Source organism: Gymnodraco acuticeps, unplaced genomic scaffold, assembly GCF_902827175.1.
Source record: "Gymnodraco acuticeps unplaced genomic scaffold, fGymAcu1.1, whole genome shotgun sequence".
NCBI classification, from domain to species: domain Eukaryota; kingdom Metazoa; phylum Chordata; class Actinopteri; order Perciformes; family Bathydraconidae; genus Gymnodraco; species Gymnodraco acuticeps.
This window is the reverse complement of record NW_022990947.1, coordinates 3,529,608-3,556,611: the sequence shown is the minus strand read 5'-3', so window position 1 is coordinate 3,556,611 and position 27,004 is coordinate 3,529,608. Positions and strand designations below refer to the sequence as shown.

Here is a 27,004-nt window from a genome sequence, read left to right as displayed (position 1 = left end):
GAGAGAGAGAGAGAGAGAGAGAGAGAGAGAGACTTGCTCTCTTCCCACTTTGAGTCAGCTGTCAAAACAACACTCTTATAAATAGAGAGAATAAAATATATATGTTGTACATTGCTCTACAGTGTGAGCTTTTATTTTGAAAAACAAACGTACCGGAAAAGATTCCTCATAGGTGCGGATGCAAAGATGGCGGAAGAAGAGAGTCAGTTTGAAGAATTTGAGCAAATCGATTTTTTAAGAGATAGACATGTACGATTCTTCCAAAGAACGCTTCAGGTGTTGCCGGAGAGGTACGCCTCGCTGGAAACTACCAGGTACATTTTACTGGAATGGAAATTGTTTCTGTAATTCATATACTGTACTGAATAACTTGTCTAGCATTCAAGCTAACTGTGGTTCACTGCTACCCGTTTTGAATGGAGGCTAGTGCTAATTAGCTTAGCGGGCTAACTGTGGTTCACCCGTTTTGAATGGAGGCTAGTGCTACTTAGCATGGCTTGCAGCAGTGGCATTGAAGTTATTATGACAGATTGGCTGTAACGTTGGTTACACAATAACTAACGGTACAGCTGGGCACGACGCCATGTTAAACGTATGATAAAGCGTAAGTAGGATTCACTATTACATGAATAAAGCTTATTTGAAACTGAACTTAAAGCTAGATGGACTGCTTACTTGGATATGTTTTTCAATGGTTAACTTAGCGAGAGACATTTCAGAAAATAACATATTTGACTTATCTCTCCAGTAAGAGCTAAACTAAGCAAGCAGCTAAAAGTCAATATATACTCTTAAATTGTGTTTTATTACACATTCATCTAATCTGGTGTATATATTTGACTATGTAATCCCTTTGTTGCTTGAATTTGTGAATCCTTATATCCATTAATTTAAAACAACTGTGTCCAAAGATTATTTTTAGTTTGATTCAAAACATTTGTTTTAATACGTATAGTATTTTAATGTTTTGGGCAAGTATCTAGCAGTACACCTTTTGAAATGTTTAGATCACATGACAAATCACACTTTTAACCATAGTCAAAGTCAGGATAAAGAAAACCCTTAGGGCCTACTAATTATTGTGATTATTAAAAGTCTTCCATATTATTATTGTTTACATTGCATAAGTGTCGATATGTTTTCATATATTGTTATGATTAAATAGGTACCCAATACTTGATGTTGCTTTTTGGGCACATGGGAATACTTTTTTTCTTTCTAAAAAGGAATAGAAAAAAACCAGTGATCACATGTGCCCAAAATATTAAATAAAGTATGATTAGAACAAATCACTTTTAAACCAAATGGTGTGACATTTTGGCCTATTTCTGGACTGATTTCAGGTGCAGTCACAACTGGTTTACATTAGTGAAAATTAACAAGATTGCTATCTGCCTTCTTTTCAGGTTAACAATCATATTTTTTGCCCTGTCTGGTCTGGATGTGTTGGACGCCCTGGATGTGATTGATAGGAAGACCATGATTGAGTGGATCTACTCATTACAGGTTCTGCCCACAGAGGACGGTAAGTGTCATAGCTTATCACTTTTTCCACAACTGACTATAAATAAGATCAGTTTAAACAGTTACATGTTGCAGTGTAAGGCATTGGATGTATGCTTTATTCATAAAAAGGTTCACATGACAGAGCAAGTCAAAAATGTATTCTCAAAGCACCCTTATAGATACTGTCTTTTTACGTTAGAAAGCCGGATCATTTGGCTTGGCTCTCTTAAAGCGCCGGCTGTTTCGGCTCCCAAACGGCTCTTAATGTTACCACAGTTTACCACGGAGCCTCATGCCCCGGCCACACGAGGACGAAAACGGCTAAACGCATAGGATTGACGCAATCGCAAAAAAGCTTCCGTCCACACGCAATAGTCATCCGGATAGTAGGCTTGTTTGAGACGCGTTGCGGCTCGCCTCGAAAGTAGACGAGAGTAGCCGATCGCAGCCGGGGGAGGTCTCAAAAAGCTCGCCTGAAGTCGGACAGCTACGAGTCGGCTTCTTCTTCTTCATCTTCTTCTTCGCCTTCTTCTTCTGCTTCTTCTCTCGGTTATTTGGCGGATTGCAAACAACTTTAAGGTGCATACCGCCACCTCCGGAGTCGGCTTGACTCGGTTTGCATTTATAAAGAATGCACACATGTGTTTAATCGTTAATGTCAGATATGTACTAAGTAAATACATTTGTTCCTGCTCAAGATTAGATTCAACTTTATTGTTATTGCACATATTACAGGTACTGAGACAACGAAATGCAGTTTAGCTTCTAACCAGGTGCAACAAGCAGTAAAGTGAAATGTACACAATCTACAGAATAAAATATAGAATGAATTGAATGATGAATAAACAGTGAGGGGTATGAATACACTAGATATCAGCCTGTGAGCAGTATGAACAGTGTGTATGAATATGCTAAGATATATAAAGTATGAAAACGGTAAGCAGTGCAAGTATAGTATAAAATATATGGATATTAATTTCATTATGATAAACATTGTGGAACAATGATGAAAAATGGGAATGGATGTGGCGACGTAAAACTGACACAGAACAACAACAAACTTTTGCCGAGCCAATTGGAGAGTTTCATCACCAGCACGTGGTAAAAACCACCAATGAGCGCTCAGCTCGAGATACCAGCGAGTCGTTTCCCATCAAGCATTTCGCTTCCGCAGCCCGTGGAGAGGAACTGCGCCGCCTCGCCTCGCTCTCAAGGCTGCGGGCGTCTTTGTCCCGCGAGATTTCAACGTCTCATGTAGGCGGGCCTCCAGAGCAAGTCGGACAAAATGACTAACCATCATGCAACGCACTAGCAAGACGTTGATCGCAACTGCGCAGGTCTGCGCAGGTCTCGCTTGTCTCAAACAAGCCTAGTGTCTGTCCACACGAGACAGCTCCGTTTAGCTCCAACCGCTGGAGAAGCTGCAGTACATATGCAGGAGCCTGTACGTGGCGCTGTAACTTCCTCCACAAAAGCAGCGAAGAAGCATGGTTGTCATGGTTGCCCTTCTGTTTATTCTCCGCGGTGGGGGCCGAGGGAACCGGGCAGAGTTTTTCGCCAGTCAACGTGTATTAAAGTTGAAATCTTCCGACAAAATTATAAAAGTGCCAGTCAAAGGTCTTCTTTGTTATTTATTGAGCTTTAAAACAAATGAATAACGAATCTATATATTATAATAATAAAATACACGGAGCCTCTCTTTTTCCTCCCTCTCTTCGGACAGCGCCAGTGTCTGTTTCATGCAGCAGCTGATCCAGTAATGAGTGACCCGGCCGACAGTAAAAATAAACATATTTATATCTTGTTTAGGTAGTTTGAGAGGTAATTAAAATAGCTAAGGGTGATGATCTGACTTGAAATGTGTGTTTTACTCCGTTCACCGCCGCATCACAGCGGGAGGAGCTGCAGGTGAGCAGAGCTGCGTGTCTCCGTCCTGTCCGATTAGACTTCACTCGCGTTTAGGTCCATATCGAGAGAAAGATAAATAATCTGAATTCAGTGTGCAGTTTACTTTGACGCGGGGGTGAGCAGCAGAGGTGGGGAGAGGCGGGGCTATTGCCTCATCATTATCAGAAAATGATCGTATAGGGCGTACACACGGAGCCGTTGGACCCCCCCAGAGCGTTGCGTATGCCGTTCTATCCACCTTGGGACCCGTTATCGTTTACGCAGTCGTTTAGTGCCGTATTCGGTCGTCCTCGTGTGGCCTAACGGTCTATATGACACTAAACAGTAACGCAAACGACCGTTTTCGTCCTCGTGTGGCCGGGGCATCAGTTTCGCCGCTGCGAGTCTCCGGCGCTCGCAGCTCATGCGCGTGCTCCACTAAAACCCCCCTTGCTCATGGCGTCCAAATCGCGCACGTTCCGTGTTGTCCTGTGACAGGCACCTTCGATGTCGGGGAAACGATCTTCAATACTCCGAAAAGAATCCCACCAGACTCCTTTGCCCCTCCAACAGAGGGATGTCCTTGTCCTTTTTCCTTTTCGTCATTTGAGGTGATAAAAACTCTCGATCTTCTCTCGAATTATTAATATTTTTGGACGCCCTGTGCGGTGCCCCCACAAGTAGAATCACATTCTGTGGGAAACACTGTACATTTAAGATATATTATATTATCTATATTTACGCTTTGGAGTCTCTGCATGTAGTTGTTTTATAAGGGTCTATAGTTTCATCAGGGTGGGAGAGAAGGAAGACAAACTTCAGAGTTATCAAACTCTGTGAAGTCTGTGAAATATTATTAAACTTTTTTGTTTTTAAACCGAGCTTTCCGGGTCCTCCTTCCCTCACCTGAAACTCTAACTCTGTTCATCAGGGAACGTTTGTCTCTACATTTTTAATTGACTTGTGTTTTTCTGTCTCTAACAAGCAACTCTCAGCCATCTGTTTGGATGCCCATTTATTTAATTATTCAATACAGCAGAAATCATGTTGAGATAGTCGTGCTCGATTGGTCTCTATTTCGTTGCCGCCATATGTTTGGTGTCTGGTTGGGCTTTTGTCATTAAAGGTAAATATGCTGTTCTCATTCATAACACTCCGTTCGATGTCTCACTATGGGATGCGCCTCATCGCGGAGCAAACAGAAGCATCAATCTCATTACGCCAATCCTGATTGGCTGGAGATCTTGACGTCAGCGTCAGGGAAATCACCCCCTATAAGTAGCTTGCGCCACAACGCATGCGCCATTCAAACACCTCTTCTCGCTTCAGAGCACATCTCTATAGTAGCCGGACAAGCTTAACGGTCCAGACTGAACCCAAATATAACTATTTCGGTCGACGGGCGCTCGCCGGCTACTCCTTCTGCTTCGCAAGAAGACGGTAATACTAACGCCAGTTAGTATTAAAATCGACCTCGCCGTTCTTTCCCCGGAAAGTAAGGTAAGGTTTTGATTTTTCTCAAGCTAGCTACGCACCTGTTGCTAGCTAGCTTCCCCTTACTACCGACACTACGGTAGCGAGGACGCTTTTCTTTTTCTCTCTCACGGAGGAGAAAAGGATTAGAAGTATATTGACACACCAGTCAATATTCTTTGAGAACAAAGGACCCACACCGTCCCTTTTTCTCCGGATTAAGGACGGGTTGGTAACACTTTTTCTCTCAACGACGTACCTGTTACGAGCGGGTCCTCTCCACGCCACGAGGCGAACAAGATGGACGCCTCTCCCCCTCACACCAGAGGAGTCAGGGACTCGGAGGCTCGGTCATGCGGCTGCGGGTTGAAGATAGCAGGCACAGACTCACACCAGGTCTGCTCGTCCTGCCTCGGGCTGGAACACGCCCAGGAGGCTATCGACAACCCCGGCTCGTGCGGGCATTGTGCCCTTTTCATCTGAAAGAGCCTCCACCGACGGCTAGCACACCAAGCTAGCTTGTTGGAACAGGACTCCCTCATGTCCACTGATTCGCCGTTTGGCAATCAAGACACGGGGGCGTCCGCCGCAGAGACTGAGCCCCTCACTGTGTCGGTCTGGGGCTCACTAACAGCGGCAGCTGCGGAACCGGGATCCCACGCCGTTCAGGCCGGGACCCGGTGGCGGCAAGAGACGCGGGAACGGAGCCCCACGCCTCACCAGGCGGGAGCTCCCGGCGAGACCTCACCATGGTCTCGCCCGCAGAGGCTCGGCCTGCTCCGCATACCGCCGATGGAACTGCTGGTGGCAGCCCACCTCCCACCGAGGATGGGTCACCAAGCAGGAACCCCACGCTGCCAGCGAAGGTGGACCGTTTCCAGTCGACCATGACTGAACGGTCCTACAGAGCCGCAGCGTTGTCCGCCAGGGCTCTGAACGTTGTTCAGGATGTGCTTGACATGCCCATCGTTCCCGAGGGGATTTTCGGCTCCGCTCTTGCCTCCATTTAGAGGAGATGCGAGTCGAAAAAGAAGGAGGACGAGGCCCTCCACCTCTGCCTCCCTCGAAGGGCCCAGCCGCTGCCTTCGCAGCGGCAGCCCTTCGTCCAAGCTGCGCCGATCCCTGCTCGGTTCAAAATACCGAAAACGCAGAGGTCGCAGTCCGCCCGAGTCCCCAGCCCAGGCAGGGGACGAGGGCCAGCTGGCCTAGAAAATCTCCGGTTCCGGCTGCAGCCCAGGCGCAGCCAACCCAGAATTTCGGCCAGCAGTCGAGGAAGAAGAAGCGAGCGGCGTGAACGCCCCTCCTTCTCCCCTCTGTGACAGAGCTGGAAGTCTACTGTTCCCCAGCTCTAAATGTGTTCCCGCCGCCTCGAGAGATGCCTCAACACCATCCTCAAGTCCGCGTAAACACATGTCACACACTTATTGATTTTTCTGTCATAAAACATTTTCCGCTGACGCATCCAGGCTTCGAGCCAAGGGCGCAGCTCGAAAATGAAAAGAAAAAACAATAAAAACAATAAACAGTCCGTCAACTGTTCCCCTTCTGAGAGCAGCTACGGCCTCTCTCAAAGGGCGGACAATTGACGGGTCTGTGAAGGCACCACCGTCACGCGCATGCGCAGTGCCGGCTGGGGCTGTAAAGGCACCACCGTCACGCGCATGCGCAGTGCCGGCTGGGGTCGTGAAGAAAAGCCCGCCCCGAGTCCCCAGCCCAAGCTGGAGACAAGGGCGAGCTGGCCTAGAAAATCTCCGGTTCCGGCTGCAGCTCAGGCGCAGCCAACCCAGAATTTCGGCCAGCAGTCGAGGAAGAAGAAGCGAGCGGCGTGACAGCCCCTCCTTCTCCCCTCTGTGACAGAGCTGGAAGTCTACGGTTCCCCAGCTCTAAATGTGTTCCCGCCGCCTCGAGAGATGCCTCAACACCATCCTCAAGTCCGCATAAACACATGTCACACACTTATTGATTTTTCTGTCACAAATCATTTTCCGCTGACGCATCCAGGCTTCGAGCCAAGGGCGCAGCTCGGAAAAATGAAAAGAAAAACAATAAACAGCCCGTCAACTGTTCCCCTTCTAAGAGCAGCTACGGCATCCCTCAAAAGGCGGATTACAGGCGGGTCTGTGAAGGCACCACCGTCACGCGCATGCGCAGTGCCGGCTGGGGTTTTTAAAAGCACCACCGCCACGAGCATGCGCAGTGCCGGCTGGGGTTGTGAAGGCACCACCGTCATGCGCATGCGCAGTGTCGGTGGGGATTGTCGAAAGGGGGGCACCACTGTGTTCAGACACTAGAGGGCCCCATAACACAACAAATAGAGACTCAGAGGGGAAGAGATGTGACATCTCCACTGGCTCTAAGGAGCATGCAGTGGAAGATGCTCACATCATCTGCCTGGGTTTTCAAGACAGTAACACGGGGCTACAGACTCCAAGTCGCTGTCACCCCCCCTCGCTTCTCGGGCATTCTGCATTCGCAGGCCCGAGGAGAGTCAGCCCATATTCTGGAGAAAGAGATTCTCTCTCTCCTAGAAAAGAGGGCTATATCTATTGTACCCGCCGAGCAGAGTCAGGGCGGCTTCTATTCCAAGTACTTCCTTGTTCCCAAACGGGGAGGGAACGGAATTCGGCCAATACTTGATTTGAGGGCTCTGAACAAATATCTAAGAGGATATAAGTTCAGAATGCTCACTCCCACATCTCTGCTGCGGCTCGTGCGACAAGACGACTGGTTCACATCAGTCGACCTGAAAGATGCGTATTTTCACATCCCAGTATATTACCCACACAGGAAATATCTGAGATTCGCATTTCAGGGGATCTGTTATGAATACAGAGTACCCCCCTTTGGTCTGTCTCTCAGTCCAAGGGTGTTTGTACGATGTACGTAAGCCGCGATAGCCCCGTTAAGACAACAGGGTATTCGCCTGGCGACCTACCTGGACGACTGGCTGCACTCGCGCACAATTGGCCCCCGGGCCTTCTGTACGCGTTCCCACCCCTGGCTCTGATACCCCCAACTCTGGCCAGAGTGAGAGAGCAACGCCACACACTTATCCTGATAGCTCCGCACTGGCCAGCTATGTACTGGCTAGCGGAGATATATCAGCTGCTGTGCGGGCAGCCATGGCCCTGCCTTTATCTTAAGGCGGTCGGTTCGGGTACCACATTTGACATTAAGGCATCCTCCCCGCCACTGTATTCCTCCGGGGAACAGCGGCCGGATTTGCCGTGTCCAGCCCGTGCTTCACGCACGTACAGGGACAGATCAAGGGTGCTTTGTCATAATGACCAACCCCTTGTGTCCTGGGCTAACCCTTATAAGGGCAAGCCTGTTACTAAGCAACGGCTCTCCCACTGGTCTGTGGAAGCAATTGCTTTGGGGCTCATACGAGTCAGAGTTCGCAGGCACCCTCGGGTCCGCGAGCTCTTTCGACTCAGAGTCTGGCTGCATTCTGGACTCTGTCCAGGATGTCTCCCATCAAAGACATTGGTGCAGCGGCGAGCTGGTCCTCGCCGCTCACTTTTGTCTGCCTCCTAACAGGCTGGACGTTCTGCTCCCAGTGTGACTCAAGCAGTGCTGGGCACCTGGTTGAGTCAGAACTCTACCTGTTAAGTTCTGGTTGGTTTGGTGATTTTCGAGATAAGCTCGTCTGGCAATACGGGAGCTACAATTTCCCATAGTGAGACATCGAACGGAGTGTTATGAATGAGAACTATAGGTTACTTACGTAACCCCAGTTCTCAGAGTAACATGAAGTGAGATGTCTCACCAGACGGCCCTCCTTGCTATGGTGAAGCGAGAAGAGGTGCTTATTTTGAATGGCGCATGCGTTGTGGTGCAAGCTACTTATAGGGGGTGATTTCCCTGACGCTGACGTCAAGATCTCCAGCCAATCAGGATTGGCGTAATGAGATTGATGCTTCTGTTTGCTCCGCGAAGAGGCGCATCCCATAGTGAGACATCTCACTTCATGTTACTCTGAGAACTGGGGTTACGTAAGTAACCTATAGTTTGGGAGGCACTCGAGATGTTATGTCTTATGTCCCTGATGTTGTTACTTTTTAAAACCAAAAGTTGTTGAGCAGACTGTTCTTTTTCAACACTAACGTGCTGAAATCACATGAATAATACATACCCTGTCGTGGCTTCCTTCCTTGTCTTTCGATCAAGCCATTAGACGCCTTAAACAGACAGTTCTAACTCGTTTCTTTCCTTTGAATTACTTACAGTTTGAAGTGTTGCTTGGCCTCCGATGGTTTGGATGATGTTGCGATGTGTTTGCTCAAAATAACTGAGACTGACTCGGATGTGCTTGAGCATGTTTGACGTGTTACCACCATAGACTGTATATATAAATGGACGTAGTGTCCGTGACGTCACCCATAGGATTCTGCAGAGTTGCCGTGAAGCCCTTAGTAGGCGGAGTCGGCCACTAACGGCTCGACTGTGACGTCAGAGTCTAATCCCGCCTGCTCCAAATAAGGGCAAAGAGGCGGAGCCGAGGTGGGACCTGCTACCTCCGAACTGGAAGTAAACAGAGCTAGCTCAGGCTAAGAAGCTAAGCTAACATGAAATACATGCATACCAAGTTATTGCTAACAGTGTAGTTTCCCTATATAAACGTTACATTCATAATCAAATGAGACAATCTGCAAAATAATTAGCTATATTTTGTTATTCTTAATGCTTGTCATTCACACGTTGAGAAAAGACGGACTCCACCGCCCGGACCTAACGGAGCCGCAGTGGGCTAGTTCCGGGACGCCGGCTGGAGCTAGCCCCCTGCGGCTCCGTTAGCTCCGGCGGCCACCACTGGGATAATTGGGTCCCCTATTAACATTTGCTCCCGTTTAGCATTATGGGCGTCATAGCCATAGACTATAAAAGTCTTACCCAAGGCTGAATCATAAACTAAAATGTATATGTATGCATAAAGGGTTACGTCTCGTCCTTAGCTGGCTAATAAGTAACAAGCTAAGCTACCAAGCACACAAACACCTGCGAACGGGGTTAACATGTATAATATTATCATTTTAGACTTCTTGGAAGTTCTGTTAGTACATTCAAGCGCACAGCACGACATTTTAATTGTCTGGTATTTGTAACAATATTCCCTAAAAGGCACAATCACCACGAACACGGCTAAAGCTAAAGGGTCAAGTACAGTACTATGACTAACTAACGTTGTAGCCTCTATGGTTGTAGCCTAGCAGTGGACAAGTTGCTGTTAGCTGACAGTGAGGCATGTACGTGTTCATCAACGTGACCACGCCCTAATATAATAATAAATAAAAGGGTCGTGTTAGAAAACAATTCACTCACAGATTCATAATCATGAAGGTGGAATCTAACTATATCGATAATAATATTTATTGCATCCATGGGTAGAAACATGTTTTTTTCTGCTGTAAAGTTGGGCATTTTAACATGGGGGTCTATGGAATTGCTCCTTTCTGCAGCCATTCCCTAGCTGCCCATGTATGAACTGCAGTGTGTGGCACTTCCGTATTGGCTTCCCGGCTGTTCCCCAGAGTTTGCCGCTTGGTTACTACCAGCATACCGCACCGCTGTCGAACAACGCCGACACACCGTCCTCGTCCGATCCACAACTCGCACCCCATCATTGTTGTAGTCCACAGGGAACCCGAAATGTTCCCACACACCTGATTTAAAAGAAGCAGGTGGGTCTTCTAGCTCCTGTGTGTTGTGTGAACTCGCCATAGACACTAACTTTTCTTCTTCATATATTGTGTTTGTTTTGTTGTGTTTTGTTCTTGTTCTTCATTTGTTATTTACGGGCGGCTGGCTTTTAGGCGCAATACCGCCCCCTGGATTATATATAGTGTAATACTGCCCTGAGTGACAGACTTTTGTCCCACTCGTAAAAAAAGGCTGTGACTGTGCCGAACCGTGACATCCGAACCGTGACGGTACGGGACGAATACGGATACCGTTACACCCCTAACATGCAACAAAGAAAATAGGCCATTACAATATTCAAAAGAAATAGGCAAAACTCAAATAAAATAACAAACAACTTTGGTATTCTTTCTTTCTTAATAATGCTTATGTTATATAACTTCATAACTTAAAGGGTAATTGTATGATGTGTACGTGTAGTACGGTTAAAAACTGTTCCTCAACGGCATCTCTCCAACAGGTTGCCCATCACTTTGGCTTTAGCGCAGGCGCGTGGGAATTGTAGTCCTTTATAGTGCATTGACTACAGACGTCACAATTAGGTGGCCTTTCTTATCAAATCAAAAATACTGGCTCTAACATACCCTTTCTGGCTTGACTAAATGCATATTTGAAAGGGAAATCATGAATCAATTAGTAGGCATTGCACTACCTATTATGTAACATGATCAATGTGTTTTAACATCAGAATATATTTAATGTCAGAATATGATGATGAAACATTGAAAAAAATATTGTTCTCAGAGTGGTTGGATGTCCTATTTTAAAACTGGCTAACATTGTGTACTCTGCACTATGATGACATATTGTAAATTGGGTTCTGATGTTTCCATCATGGCCAATAGATGGCAGCAGTACATGTTTTTCTAGTCTTCTTGTTCCTGTTTTTCTTGATGTTTTAGTACATGATGCTTCCTTACATATCTACCTTCTCCTCTCCTGTTATTCTCTTCCAGAAGCTAACCTTAGTCGTTGTGGGTTTCGAGGATCGTCACATATTGGAATTCCTTACAGCACTAAGGTATAGCCTTACCCCTCACTGTTTGTAGAACTGATTCATGTTTGACCAATCATTGTGTCTTGTATCTCAAATGTTGAGCCTCCTTGCTTTTCTTTAGCTTAAAGATATATCTTTGGTCAAAGTATTCACTGCTGTGATCTGATATTTCCTCCATTTCCCTATTTGCATGAATTCATCTCAACATATTTTTCTGTCATTTTCATTATTTTGCCAATCCGCTCTCTCACATTAGTGGGTTTGGGCCATTTCCAGTTTTATAAGCATAATCTTAAAAACATTTGGTTTTACTTCCCTTTCCCATTGAGACATAGTTGGTGATGTAAGAGCTTTGCCAACCCGAGTCATTTCCCAAAAAGGCTCTATTTTGTCCAAACACTTGATGGGTCTGGTCTAGTCAGTGTTTTTCAAATCTTTTTTTCATCAGATGTTTACTTTATAACTTCTAGTGTTTTTTTCACTGCTTCTATAAATAATGATATGAAGAATGTCTATCATTTTGATATTTTCTTCAGGGTCCAGGTGTTCTCCATCCATATGACAGTGGCCATGTAGCAATGACCTACACTGGACTGTGCTCGCTGGTAATACTCGGAGACGACCTGAGCCGGGTCGACAAACAGGCCTGTCTGGCTGGTCTCAGAGCGCTGCAGCTGGAGGACGGCAGGTCAGCCACACACAAACACACATTTGCACTAGTAATAGGATTCATGCTGACACTATCTCTGACTCAAATAAACACTGAAAGCCTGAAGGGAAGAATGAGTAAGATTTTCGGCTGGGGCTTGTTAACAGCATTCAAAGTCGGCCCCTCTTCCCCTGCTCAACAAGAGTTATGGCTGGCTCAGCGGGTAAAAGCCAACAGCAGATCATTTGAACAATGACCGCTTGCCGTTTTGGCACACTTAATTTGACTGTTTTAGCACTGTCTCCACCATTTTTGTAGCTTCTGATTCCTCCTGGTCACTACATTTTTTTGAGGGGGACTCCCATAAAGGTCCCAAACACGGAGGAAAAAGAAGATAATACTGGCAGAGGGAAGGGAATCTTTGACACCACCAAACACTTTTAGAGGGACTATTTTTGTATTTGGACATAAAGTTACATTTGGTCATGAAACAGTAGTGTTACACACACACACACACACACACACACACACACACACACACACACACACACACACCACACACACACACTTGAAAGTGGCTCTTGGGGGGCCATTGCAAGTCGAGGCAGACAGCTTATTATCATGCTGTAAAGTGCACATTTCACTCACACACACACACACACACACACACACACACACACACACACACATGCACTGTGTATATATCATGTTTGGCAGACAACATTATCTTTAGACATAAATCTGAGTTAAGCCCTTTTTAATTACAGCTGACAGGCTTTTTATGATAAGACTTAAATGCTATAAATTCTGAACATAAACATGTTTCCTTCTTTCAGCTGTTTGTGTAACTCTCCTGTTTGTGTGGCTCGCTGTGTCTGTGTTTCCTCTTGCCTCCAGTTTCTACGCTGTTCCAGAAGGAAGTGAAAATGATATACGGTTCATCTACTGTGCAGCCAGTATCTGTTACATGCTGGATGACTGGTCCGGCATGGACATGCAAAAGGCCATTGAGTACATCACAGGAAGTTTGGTGAGTGTTTAAAAAAAACAAAAAAACATCTGCATTAAACTGTAGGGATGAGTGTTAGCTGCACCTGTTTTTAATGCATAGATAAATACAGTGAGGCCTATATTCCAGGGCAACAGAAAGACCCCCTAATGGAAACAACCTTTGTCGTTGCACCGTTCAAAGCACTGCCTCCACACTTGAATGGGAAGAATATGCCACCCACCTTTAGTAGGTGGCACTCTGCCTCGAAATCCTTCATTTATAATAAATGAGGGGGGGGGGGGGGGGAGTTGAGCTGTGTATCATACGCTTAAAGCCAATACAGAGGTTTTTCCACCTTACCAAAAGAAAAATAATGTTCCAATTTTACGACATGGCACTATAGTGAGATGAAGTCGGGTTCTGACTGTGTAACAGTAACATAACCATTACATTAGCCTCAGTGTTTGTTTTTCGATCAAACATGGGTTGGACTCATCAAAGCATGTTTACTTCATGTCTGCCATCGTAGTCTCTTGTACAACTCAAGTCCCCAGAGCAGAGGGATGTTGCAATTCACCTCTACACTAAGGCGTATTATGAGTTGAAGGCATTTAACACAATAGTGTTCCATTACATGGCTTCTCTATTGTGCGAAGGGTGTGTTCGACTATTTCTCTCTCTCTCACTCACACACACACACACACACACACACACATACACATACACATACACATACACATACACATACACACACACACACACACACACACAGCCGAGGTAGAGGGAAGCCCAGTTAACAGATAACTGCTTCATGTCTGAAAGGTATATTTATCTTCTGGCCACATACTGGTGGTTGGATTCCAAAATGTCTTTGGCAATACAAGCTAGTTTTTGGTGACTGTAAGTCTACAGAAACGAGACTAAATCTGATTTTCTGTTGAAATCACTGGAACGCTAGACATTTATGTTTGGATGGCACCAGGTGTCCATTTACTACCTTATTGTTATGACCAGACACACAGACAGACTCAACCTTGTTAGTTTTCCCAACTGACTGTTCCCTGTTGTTGGGTGCATTTTGTAGGGACCCCTGGTTATGTCCCAAACCTTTTTGTATGTAACCTTATTTGTATAGGGGTTGCCCACAGTATTGAGTATGTACGTCGCTTTGGATAAAAGCGTTTAACAAGTGACATGTAATGTATGTTTTTAATGGGGTCTAGTATGAATAAATACAAGGAACAAATGTAAAACACCTTCCTCAAATGCAAATAATTAGTATCTTTGGATTTGGTTCCTCATATGCCAAAACAAATTGTACAAATATATCTGTGAATACATTAAATTGATTTACAAGTAAATACAAAATGCAGATCAGCCTCCTCTGACACCGATGCCTTTGCACGCCCACATTTACCTTTCAGTGCAGATGATGTATTGCTTGTAATAACTGGCTCTTCTTCCTCTTCACAGTCATACGATAATGGGTTTGGCCAAGGAGCTGGGCGAGAGTCACATGGTGAGATTGATCATCTTGTAATGGTTTATGCTTTGTTACTACATATAACAACAATATAAGCCTGAACGCTGTTTCACATCAGGTGGGTGGTAAGTCCAAAAGTCAGATTTATGAACTTTATCCAGGTTCACATCAGGTTAAAACATCAGGTTAAAACATCAGGTTAAAACATTGTGGGTGCCTCTGCAGTTTTGTGGTAGAGGGCGTGAAATGGGCTTATGGGAGTAACTGGTTTAAAGGATTAGCCATTACAATCCTTCTCTGTAGATACATTGTCTCATTAATCCCCAGCCCCTTACTCAAATTAAACATTATTTTTCTCACACAAAATCCTTGATCCTACACACATTTCGAAGCAATGGTTTGGAGCATATCTAAACTCATATTTTTGACAGGTAGCACTTCCTGTTAACACTGTGACGGACTACATAAATGAAGTATAGAGAAATAAATCCCAGTGCAAATTGGTAATTTCCCTTTCTGCAATAAATTAAACGGTCTTCAGTAAGATTCATCCCTCTTCTGCAAACTCTGTCTGAGGACTGATTACACATCAGTGGAGGTGTACAGTGTGTGCCCGTTGCCCATCATCCCAAGACCTCCCACACTGTGCTTTAAATGTGCACTGACATTGGTTTTGTAGACGATGGTGTTTGAGCCACTCTAGTTCAATACGTGAAAGATGGTATTACAGAAACTACGTGCCAAGGTAATAAATGCACCTCTCCTTATGTATGCGTGTGGCCGGCTTTTATCTCGGTGCTTCCTCTATTTTTCCGGTACTTTCTTCATCTTTAGGCTATGCACTCTTGATTTCTGAAGAGTGCTTTTCTCACTTAATGTACTTGATGTCCATGATTAACATACTGTAGCCGTGAGGGGAACACAGTTGTGCTCCGGTGTGAATATGTGCACCAAACCTGCTGTTAGAATAATCTGTTGTGGTTTCCTGTAAAGCAGTTTGATTCAGATTTATGTTCGTCTCCTGATCTTCCGTTGCCTCCAGCAGATCGGGATCTAGACATGTTTGATTACAGACCAGTCTGACACGTCGGCAGATTTACACGCCTGACCCACACACTTCACCCCCACCTTTTTCTTTGTGTCTCTCCACACACGAGCACAGACACAGATAAACAGCCGGGGATGGTGGTGGTGTTATGGGATGAGTTAAAAGCAGTTGACAGAGGATTTAGAAAGTGATGGATAGCTGCTGCTTGTGGCTGTCATTTTAACAGCCTGTCATTATTCAATACACACTGTGCAGTAAGTCTCTGTATACAACATGTTTATTCCACTTAAATGTTTAAATATAAAAAAAGGCAGCCATAACAGCCAGTTGACTCGCTACTACTACTATACTGACTTCTTTATACTATAAAAAACACAAGTACATTTCATATACTTGATGCTTCATATAAAAGGACAAAAAAAGGTGATATGTTGAATGAAGGGTAGTCTTTTAAAAAGAGCCTTTGTTTATTTATTATTAATTGAATAACAGATAGGCCCTACAATATTCATAACTATGTTAAATTATTAATTTGAGTTGAGCCTAATCTATATTTGAAGCAATGCCAGGATTAAATAGTGACATATTTTTAAATGTTGATTTAGAGATTTATTTAAAATGAAGCTTTGATTTATTCTGTACAGCCCTGGTAGCTCCACGTTGTGATAACATCCATAGAGAGGTGACAAATGAATGTAGCTACATGCTAGCAAACATTTGGCTGTAAAAAAAAAAAAGGCCCACACGCAGACACACCCTCTGTTCTTCCTGCAAAGCCCTGTAATCATATAGATGTCTGTCATCCAATTGTGTCAGTGTGAACCACTGGAACTGCTTTCCAATGTTAATACAAAATAATCAGTTTCATTTGATTGGATTCATTTGTCTAATGAATTTTCTGTATTTACTCTGTGTGTCCAGGTGGCTGGACGTACTGCGCCATAGCCTCTCTGTGTCTGATGGGGCGGCTGGAGGAGGCGCTGAGTCAGCGGGAGCTGGACAGGATCCGGCGCTGGTGTATCATGAGGCAGCAGAGCGGCTTCCACGGGCGCCCCAACAAACCTGTAGACACATGCTACTCCTTCTGGGTGGGAGCTACGCTAGAGGTACAGCCTGCACTGCATGCATTCAAGTTTTTTCACCCCTGTATTTCTGCACTATTGCCTTCATTTTTCACGTACAGCATGAAAAAATAACATTGGGCATGTTTCAAATGGCACTGTCGTATATTCTTGCGCTGTCGAAACAACTGGGTTAATCACCCACATACACAGACAGACTCCAAAAAAAAACAACCTGTGAACAAACATACAGTATTTATAACTATGCCAGAGGTATAGTACATACATACACACGGTCCAGAAAACTGCAACTATCTATGAGTAAACCTTGGATAAAACCACACACACGCACATAAGCAAACACAAGCAGGGACATTGTGAATTTCTGGGTCAAAGCTGTGCTGGAGGGACAAATGCATAAATGCAAACAAAATATTTGTGTATGTCAAAATTAAGGTATGGCAGACACTACTGTTGGATGTCTCCATACAGATGGTGATTGCGACGATACACTTTTGGGCAAATGGAGATCGTAGAACACAGCCATAAATTATTATTGCAGTTTCAAAGCATCATTGTTACATTTTCTTATGGTAAGAGTCATATATCATTACTTCCAAAGTTTGCTCCTAAAGTCATACTCAAACTTCTTTCTTTCCCCTCCTTTTCTCTCCCACTCGCCCCCCGCCAACCCTCTCTCCTGCCTCAGCTCTTAGACGTGTTCCAGTATACAAACTTTGACAAGAACAGGAGCTTCATCCTGTCCACGCAGGATCGCTTGGTCGGAGGATTCGCCAAGTGGCCGGACAGCCATCCAGGTAAATTATTATTTAACTCTCACAAGTGGCTATTACAGGAAGTAATAGTAGTGTTTGAAGTACACATTAAAAAGATACTGGTTGTTCATGTAGGCTTTTGTTTGTTTTGTGACAAGAATCCCATGTACCTTTTTTTATACTGCTGTATAGGCCACATTAGGAGTGGTGAGGTTAAATGGCATGTTCGATGTCTATGTGGGGGAGAAACAAATCAAATGTTGTCGCGGTTTTATTTTCAGTAACTTCAATGATCGGCGTTAAGGACAAAAGGATGTTGGAACTAAGCAGTTTAGATTGCTTGTCTTTTATCTCTTTTGGCCTAATAGCTTGTTCACTGCCCTCCACAGGTGCAAAGAGGTCAGAGTGGAGTTGACAGTTTTTCTTGAGATCAATGGAAAAGCTCTTGTAATTCTAAACTTCAATGGTGCACATTTCCTTGGGGTGTGTGTTCTTACTTGCAATGTGTAATTGATGAGGCGATTGTTCATCGGTAGCTGGAGGAAATAGGAGATCGAGCTCCTCACATTACAGGAACTAGGCAGGGAAGATAGGGTGGAAGAAAAATGAGGCAAAACAGACACTGTATTCACAAAGCCTCGTAAATATCACTGAACAAAAGAGGGTTTTAGGAAATAAAAGGGACTCTTTTACAGCATGGGTAAAGATAGCATTGCACCAACAGTGCAGTCATCGCTCACAGTTACTGATTTATAGGATCTGGTCTGTGAAGATGGGAAGGAAACAATATTAGTATTACATTTAGTTTGAACATTTCACACAACCTGGGTGTGTCCACAGATGCTCTTCAACAAGAAATGCAGGTCATCATCATTGTTCATGTTGGGAGCAGTTGGTAATTTGTGCTTCACATTTCCAACAGAATGTATTGAATTGAATCCTGCGCAGCTGAGCGCATTGATCTCCCGCCATGACAGCTGTAAAAGCCCAATTTAAACGACCTGCTCATCACCAAACCGCACACAGACAGAGTTGGATATTTTTCTTACGACTTGGTGGAAAACAATAACAACACGAAAAGAGAGTGGATATTGGATTTGTGCACAAGTATAAGGTCTAAATTCTTAATCTGAATGTCATTGTAGTTCTTTATACAGTGATCATACAGTAAGGGAGGCTGTGGCTAAGTGGGCCAGTTCGTTGATCTTTGGATCAGCGGAGCACAAGTTCAATCCCCACTGCTGTCAGCATGTCCTTGTGTCCTTGGGCAAGACACTTGTAAGTCGCTTTGGATAAAAGCGTTGAACAAGTGACATGTAATGTAATCATTGTGTTGTCTTACCTTTTTTAAATATTCAGAAAATGGTGTTGTATTTACTTGTTCTATACTAACAGTAACCCAAAAACATACCTTTGATTATTTCATGCCATAATATAATTGATTTAAATCATAATTTGTGATTATAAAATCTAAACATTGACAGTGGTTTCCTTCTGTATAACCTTCACTTTGACCCATATGGATCCTGATTGATGTAGCTAATGGTGCTTTGATTGATTCTGATGTCTCTGTCCAATCATCTGGCACTTAATTATAATTCAATTACCATCCATTTACTGGCCTGTGCAGCTTTTATTCTGGTCCCAGGGGAGGGAAAGGGCCATGGGGCCAGACTCTATGCATTATTTATATATTCTGAAAGGAACCGTACAACAAAAACAAGGCTTCTACATAATGGCTTTTATAATGGGAAATAAGGTTATTGTTTGATTGATTCACTAATGGCCAACAAGGTGACAAACACTATCATCTTCTTGACTCTGACAAGTCTGCAGACCTGTCACATGCAGGTGCTTCTGCTGTGATCCATCTCTGACCTAGTTTCTCTCTTTTCACTATGCTCCCCATTTCTTCCCCTTTCTCTCTTTTCCCCAGATCCTCTCCATGCCTACTTAGGGCTGTGTGGTTTGTCTCTGATTGGAGAGCCCAGTTTGAGGAAGGTCCACCCCGCTCTTAACATCACCCAGAGAGCCTTTGAGCACGTGCAGCAGCTGCAGCAGACATGGAGGGAGAGCGCTGGCAGCTGTGGCCGACAGCACTGACAGCAGGATGCTCCACAGCGCTGGCTCTGAACAGGTTCAGTAACCAGGAACATCTCACCAGAGTCAGTCCACGGCAACTGGACTTCTGCTGTGTGTCTTGAAGACGTGTTTGGATCTGTGAGGCCACCTCGTGTCAGGAATTAGAAAAGGTTTTTAAGACCCCAGACACACAGTAGCTACTTTGGGGAGCTCATTTTAAGTCCATCTAAAATGACTTTTCTGTTAAGGAATCTACGCCAGACTTTTTTGCTGCCTTTTTATTGTTAGAACGTAATAAATATCAACTTGCTTTTTGTTTTGTGGGGATAAAATGATGTGCCAGAAAATCCATGTTGAGTCACTGGAGACTCAAAGAAATTCCAGATGCCTCCATTTTGCTAACTTTTTAGATGCTGTAGCTTTTGAAGCCTTCTGCTCTCCATCATAGTCAACAACGCAATCTGCTGTAAACGTTCTACTCGAGGAGGAACTGACGCACTTCGCATCGACATTAAATTGTGTCTTTAAAATGGTATCGGAGTAACTGGGGTCTTCAGTAGCTTAAAGCTTCTGAGTTGGCTGTTGTAATTAATGTGAATTGCCTAAATAAGTACTTGCTTTTGTAGAAAAATTCCCCTGTTTTAAAGAAAATATCACAAGTATGTTTTTTGTCAGCCGGTATGGGCACAGTGGTCATTTTTCATTGGGTTGTGGTGGGTTCAAAATAGCACATTTCTTTTGAGTTAACCTTACTACTTCCTTTAACAAAGAAAATACAGCCAAAGGCGCCCCTATAGAGTTTTGTTTGCCTCTCTGCCCCTCTAACATCTCCATCCTCATGTTGCTTTTGGATCTCTCCAAAGCCTCCTGTCCCATAGGAGAGACCAGCCTGGCAGGTACACTCTCACCTCAGCTCCAGTTTCACCATCCCAGGCTTTTTTCTGTAATCACCAGAGATTTAAAGATTAAACAGCGACTGGGGGTACATTTATGGAAGAGGCATCTAAGACTCAGCAGCCACGCCCAGGGGCAAGTCTGTGATCGAAGAGAAAAATCAAATAAAAATTGTTTAGCTCCAGGCCTTATCATTTCAGATCACAGAATATAGAATGTGTTGTTCACTTATTTCCAGAGGATCACAGAGAATTAGGCCAGAAAATAAAGAATTATAATCCCTTATTTCTGCAAGCTAGTAGCCCCCTGACTCCTGAACCCTGAACTGATCAGTTACGTTCCTTCACCAGCTTTCATTCTTGCTGCAAGGCACCAGCCAGCATGAAATCAATAGAAATGAAGAAGAATTATGACTTGGGGAAATATATTCTGTTGAACAGCGCTGGGAATTGACATGTTGTTTTCAGACAAGAAAGGATGCAGGGCAAAAACAAAGAACCATGCACATGAGCACACAGAGAGTCAGGTCTTAAACAACTATTATCAAATGCATCACATCCATTTGGGTCCTCAAACGCCACCTGCAGCTCAAACAAGTGACCTTCCAGCCTTCTTGCTGACTTTTGAATTAGAAATGTTAGTTTTAAATCCTAATAAGGTCTCAACATGGTGTCATAGAGGCACTGAGTTGAGCCGGTTCCTCTTGCCTTCTTATCACATTGATGCCCTGATTCCCAGTAAGGGACATTTTCCCAGTTTCATAGGTCCCTCCAGCCCCCTGCTGAAGCCCCACCCTCTGATTATACGTCTGCTGTCACAGCAAACACCTGCTCCCTGAGATGATGAGTGAGAAAGAGACACTATCTCAGCAGGTCAGAAATACCGCGGCCTGTCTGCACCTGCAGGAGTGCTGTGTGTAGACAATGGATTTAAAAATATGATATTGCCTCTGGGGTTTTCCTCACACCATCTCAAATGAAGCTGTTCTTGGACTGCTTTCCCACCCGAGTTGCCCCTCTTTTCCAGACTCAGATAGAAAATAGAGCAGGCAGACAGAGGAAAGAGAAATGGAAGGAGGTGAATAAATAAATAATTAGATCCATCTATTATTGAAAGTGAACTGTTGGTGGCTAGAATCTCCTCCCCTTACCTCGGCCAAACCCCCAGTGTTATATACCCTCATTTTGGTGCAAAAACAATGTTTGTTTGTTGTTTTTAGCCATTTGTATTGCTTGTAAATGTTTTGCCTAAAACAAAAGGCTTTGCCACAGTGTGTCTCTTGCAAAATGATGTACTCCATTTTCATTTGTATCTATTTTTATCTTTGAGAAACTTCAGCTATGACTTGCATTGCTGCAGCTGAATTGAGCCTCAGACACACATACATACAAGATCAATAAGATAAGCTTCATCCTATAATATTCTGGTATCAGTCTTTTTTCTGTAACTTAGTAATGAGTGTTCTACATCGGAGTGTTCTTTGGTCAAAATGCACCGAAAGAGAGCGACCATGTCTCCCATGCATCTTTTCAAGTGACTTTGACCATACATACCACCTCCTCCGGCTGTCCTTTGATGATGAATATGATGATGTAGGCCAAGGCAAAGACCTCCTCCCAAACTCTAAAATGTGCCTCTCCTAGCGTTTTTCTGCTCAATCAATGCTCCCTTCTTGCTTTTTTCTGATTTCACTCCATGTACAGCATGCTTTAATTGAGCTTAGCTGTTGTTATTGTTAAAAAAAACGCACTGATTATAGTGTTCTCTAAAGGGGATGGAAGAAATGAGGATCCTAGATCTTAGTAAACATTCAGGAACTGGAACACTTACCCTGTAAAAAAGAAATGTCCTCCCATCTTTGAAGTTGAATGATCTAATCAGACATTCGATGCCTGGTCGATTTACCAGAACTTGACTTTGTCCCTTGATGTCTGATCGATAGTGTATTTCCAGAAAGAGGGAATAAATCATTGACACACAACCCATAACTGCTTACTCGATTTTAAAAGGGGATGAAAGATTCAATGGATTTGCCCCTTACGGCATCTCAGCAGTTATTGTACTCCTTTTTGCTACGTCATGCTGCAGTGGATGCTCTGTGTCCCACAGCATGTAAAGATGGCAGAGGCTTTGCGCTTTTCAGACGCTGCTGCCTTTAGATCGTCTATGATGTGAAAGACTGCAGCCAAACGCCACACATGGTTAACCGTACACCCTTGCGCTATATCATCTAATATACATAATGTAATAATAAATAATGTAACAAATGCGATGGAATTTATTTTTTTCTATGCTTTGTAGAGATATCGAGTGTAGATAAATATGTAAATGTAAATAAATATGTGACTTCTATTGTGCAAGTGGTCAAGAGGAAATAAATGTTTACAGTTACATCAGTGAGGCAGTAAAAGGAATTGGATATGCAAATGTTGATATGTGATGTATAAAGTACTTCAGCCTTGAATTTGAGGAAAGTCATGTTTATTCGAGCTTGGCAGTGAATACTGTATTTATGGTGAATAAAAACACATACTAACTTTTACAATTGTTTGGGTTTCACTGTAAAATCTTGTTGCATGTGTATGAGGGGTTTTATCTCCTCAAAAAACAAATGTGCTTCCAAAACTTCATGTCAATTCACCTAATAGCTATTAACTTTATGACCTGAAGAGGGTGCTAAGATAATTCACCTCTGAATATCACTTATTGGACATCTTGTTATAAATGGAAATGATGGTGGACATGTAGTTACCAAAAACATTAAGATGTATCACCTAGCGACAATAAGAATTCACAGCAAATGTACAACAATAGGCTTGTTGTGGTCATAACCATTTTAGGAATTCTGCAAAGAAAAGAAAGGGAAAGTCAATACTGGTTTCATGGCAGGTCACTCCACAGAAACTGCCCTCCTTGCTGTCACTGAGGAACTGCACACGGCTAAAGCAGCCTCCCTCTCCTCTGTCATCATCCTTTTGGACCTGTCTGCTGCATTCGACACGGTGAATCATCAGATCCTCCTTTGCACTCTCCAAGAACTTGGAGTTTCAGGCTCTGCACTTTCCCTCATCACCTCATACCTCAAAGACCGCACCTACAGGGTTACTTGGAGAGGGTCGGAGTCTGACCCTTGTCAATTAACTACAGGGGTCCCTCAGGGCTCTGTTCTTGGTCCCCTCCTCTTCTCCTTGTACACAAACTCGCTCGGATCTGTCATTAGCCCGCATGGTTTTTCTTACCACTGCTACGCTAACGACACCCAATTAATTCTGTCCTTTCCCCGCTCAGAGACCCAGGTCGTCGCACGCATCTCTGCTTGTCTAGCTGACATCTCAGTGGATGTCTGCTCATCACCTCAAGCTCAACCTTAACAAGACTGAACTGCTTTTCCTTCCGGGAAAAGATTGTCCCACTCTTGACCTAACAATCAACATCGGCACCTCAGTTGTTTCCCCGACTCAGACTGCAAGGAATCTGGGTGTGACCCGAGATAACAAACTGTCCTTCACTGCAAACATAGCTGCTACAACCCGCTGCTGCAGATACACGCTTTACAACATCAGGAAGATACGTCCCCTCCTGACACAGAAAGCGACGCAGGTTCTGGTCCAGGCTCTCGTCATCTCACGCCTAGACTACTGCAAATCCCTCCTGGCTGGTCTACCTGCATGTGCCATCCGATCTCTGCAGCTCATCCAGAATGCAGCGGCTCGTCTGGTCTTCAACCTTCCTAAATTCTCCCACACCACGCCGCTCCTCCGCTCCCTCCACTGGCTTCCGGTAACTGCTAGAATCCACTTCAAGACACTGGTACTTGCGTACCATGCTGCGAATGGATCTGGCCCTTCCTACATTCAGGACATGGTTAAACCGTACACCCCAGCACGTGCACTCTGCTCTGCATCAACCAAACGGCTCACTGCACCCTCGCTGCGAAGGGGACCCAAGTTCCCATCAGCAAAAACACGTGGGTTTGCTATCCTAGGCTCCAAAATGGTGGAATGAGCTCCCCATTGACATCAGGACAGCAGATAGCTTGCACATCTTCCAGCGCAGACTGAAAACTCATCTCTTTCGACTCCACTTCGAGCGATATAATTACTAACAAAGCACTTATATACTAATAAAGGGCTGGCTTATCTAAAGCCAGTTGAGTAGCACTTGAAATGTTTTTGCTCTATGAAACCTGATGTACTTATATGATTCTGTTTTCTTCAAGTTTGTATTTTGTTGGTCGAACGCACTTATTGTAAGTCGCTTTGGATAAAAGCGTCAGCTAAATGCAATGTAATGTAATATTGTCCTGTTTGTCTTGCCGTTATCACGTTTGTTTTGGTGAGCTGGTGCTGTATGGTAACCTACAACAGCTGAGTTGATGTATACCATTGGCATTTTGTTTTCTTTCCCTGTAGAATCTGTGGCTGAATAACTCAAAACTGTTTCTCTATTTGTAACTTCAAAGAGGACAACCGGTCAGCATTTTACCTAATTTGCCCTTAATTTCTCATCCTACATGGATGAGCTTCAGAGTAACACAGTCTGCTAGGTCAGTGACTAAGACATCATTAAAAGCCTTGGGGGGAGGGGAGTTTCGCTGGATACAACAGGACACACATGCAAACACATATATAGAGTCCCACTTGGGAGCTGCATAGCAGTTACAGACTTCACTGTTGGCACTGATGGGGTAATTTGATCCAGACAAATGTGGCCGTATGGCACTAAAATATCACATCTGAATAGGAGGATAATGACATAAATTAAACAGAACTTGATAATCCATTTTATGTTGTTTTTTTTATTTAGAAAGAAATAATTATAAAACACAGTTTAAAGGGAGATTCAAAGGTTTAAATTGTATTTTCTTCCACTGTGAATACAGCCCAACCCAGATCACAACTCTCTGGAGATGCTCCCTCGACAGCCAGCTGCAGCTGTACTTTGGGTGTGGTTATATGGTCCCATATTCAACAGACAACTAATACCTGTGTGGCACCAGACTTCCCTATGAGACATGTAACCTTATATTGCCACCATGTAGGAGAGGCTGAGTGGAAGAAAGGTACAATCTGCTTTGGTAAACTTTGATGACAGAAACTGACCCTGACATTGTCTAGAATGGAGCTGTTGCTACCACAGAAGTATACACAGATACACTGTGTTTACAGCTTTCCATGTGATGTGAATGACTCATTCTGAATGATCCACAGGCCCCAGGCTGGATGTGTATGCTTATGCAACAGTTTGTTTTCTCTGTAGTTATTTAACATGAATCAATTCTGCTTGGTAAAACACATGAATCAATGCACTTTATTGATTATTCAGTGTAGAGGGCACTGTCAGTTATAGGGCTTTTTATGGACTAGTCAAGTGTCATGACACAGATAGTTCTCGTGAGCACTGCACTCATCTTTTCCCCATATTGAGATGGCAATAAACACATGGATATAGCCACTGGAGATGCACTTCACAGGGAGATATGGTGCGACTTTAAGGTTTATTAGATGTTACTAATGTCCTTACAAATGGTTATGAAGGGTTATAGATCCGTTATTAAACGTTAATATGGACAGTCATATTGTTTATCAAAGGTACATTAATGGTTAATTTATCTCTGGCCAGCAAAGAAAATTGCACTTAATATTCCTGACAGTTATTTGTTATATTGACATTTGTTAACATGTATTACCACGTTTAAAGAGATATACAACATCGGAAATTGGTAGAGAACTGTTACTTTCCATCTTTATTCCCAATTTAGATTTTCCATCCAACCAGTCAAATGGAAGAAGCTTATTTTCTTATTTTTAATTAAATCATGTTGCTCCAGTCAGTGCAATAAACAGTGATAATCTCAGTGCTTTTGGGAACATTAGTTAGTTATAGAATGAGTTATTAGTTTTTGTATGCATCGTTTCCTCCGTCAGGGCAGTCTGCCCGGTTGTCCCCCTGCACGTGCTCAATGGGGTGGAATCTGTCTGCATGAAGCCATCTGGTGACGCGGAACAAGTGGCATTTCCAGATAAATTTAAAACACACAAACTTAATCCGGCATCACGCATTCCGGACCATGCAAAAAACAGGTCTGTATTTGAAACTGTCATCCCAGATTCATGACAGGAAACAAACGGCACTATGAGACATGACAGTATGCTGTCACATATTTGGGTCGCAATGGGCAGACATCAGCCCACACAAAACAATAGGCCTACATATGCACACTTGAGTGCGTTGTCAACCATGCGTAAATGTCCAATTTGACTGAATGCAGCACCAGAAGATTTACGACCCCCACTCCGCCCATTTAATCCTCAATGTGAGATTATAATGTATATTTCTAGTGATGATGGCTCAAACGAGCTGCCACGCAGAGCTCGGGGATACAAAGAGCTGTCAGTGGAGACATCGCCGTTGAGGGAGAGAAGGAGGGAGATAGTACAGTAGAGGAGATGAGGGC

At 43.9% G+C, this 27,004-nt stretch overlaps 1 protein-coding gene across 1 annotated transcript; it reads left to right on the top strand.

Moving 5' to 3' along the window:
• The first annotated feature begins 186 nt into the window (after nt 1-186).
• On the top strand, nt 187-23,089 carry pggt1b (protein geranylgeranyltransferase type I, beta subunit). The gene is made up of 9 exons (XM_034234950.1): nt 187-314; nt 1,407-1,525; nt 11,523-11,587; nt 12,100-12,251; nt 13,110-13,242; nt 14,677-14,722; nt 16,656-16,840; nt 17,505-17,613; nt 19,508-23,089. Exons 1-9 carry the CDS (start codon nt 187-189, stop codon nt 19,672-19,674), a joined length of 1,104 nt encoding a protein of 367 aa, XP_034090841.1. The 3' UTR covers nt 19,675-23,089.
• Nucleotides 23,090-27,004: the final 3,915 nt, after the last annotated feature.

Excerpts from the sequence above, each read along its gene's own strand:
- pggt1b (XM_034234950.1), top strand. The coding sequence starts at position 187 with ATGGCGGAAGAAGAGAGTCAGTTTGAAGAATTTGAGCAAATCGATTTT. Across the intron at positions 16,841-17,504 it reads GGGTGGGAGCTACGCTAGAG|CTCTTAGACGTGTTCCAGTA; the intron begins GTACAGCCTGCA and ends CTCCTGCCTCAG. Across the intron at positions 17,614-19,507 it reads GTGGCCGGACAGCCATCCAG|ATCCTCTCCATGCCTACTTA; the intron begins GTAAATTATTAT and ends TCTTTTCCCCAG.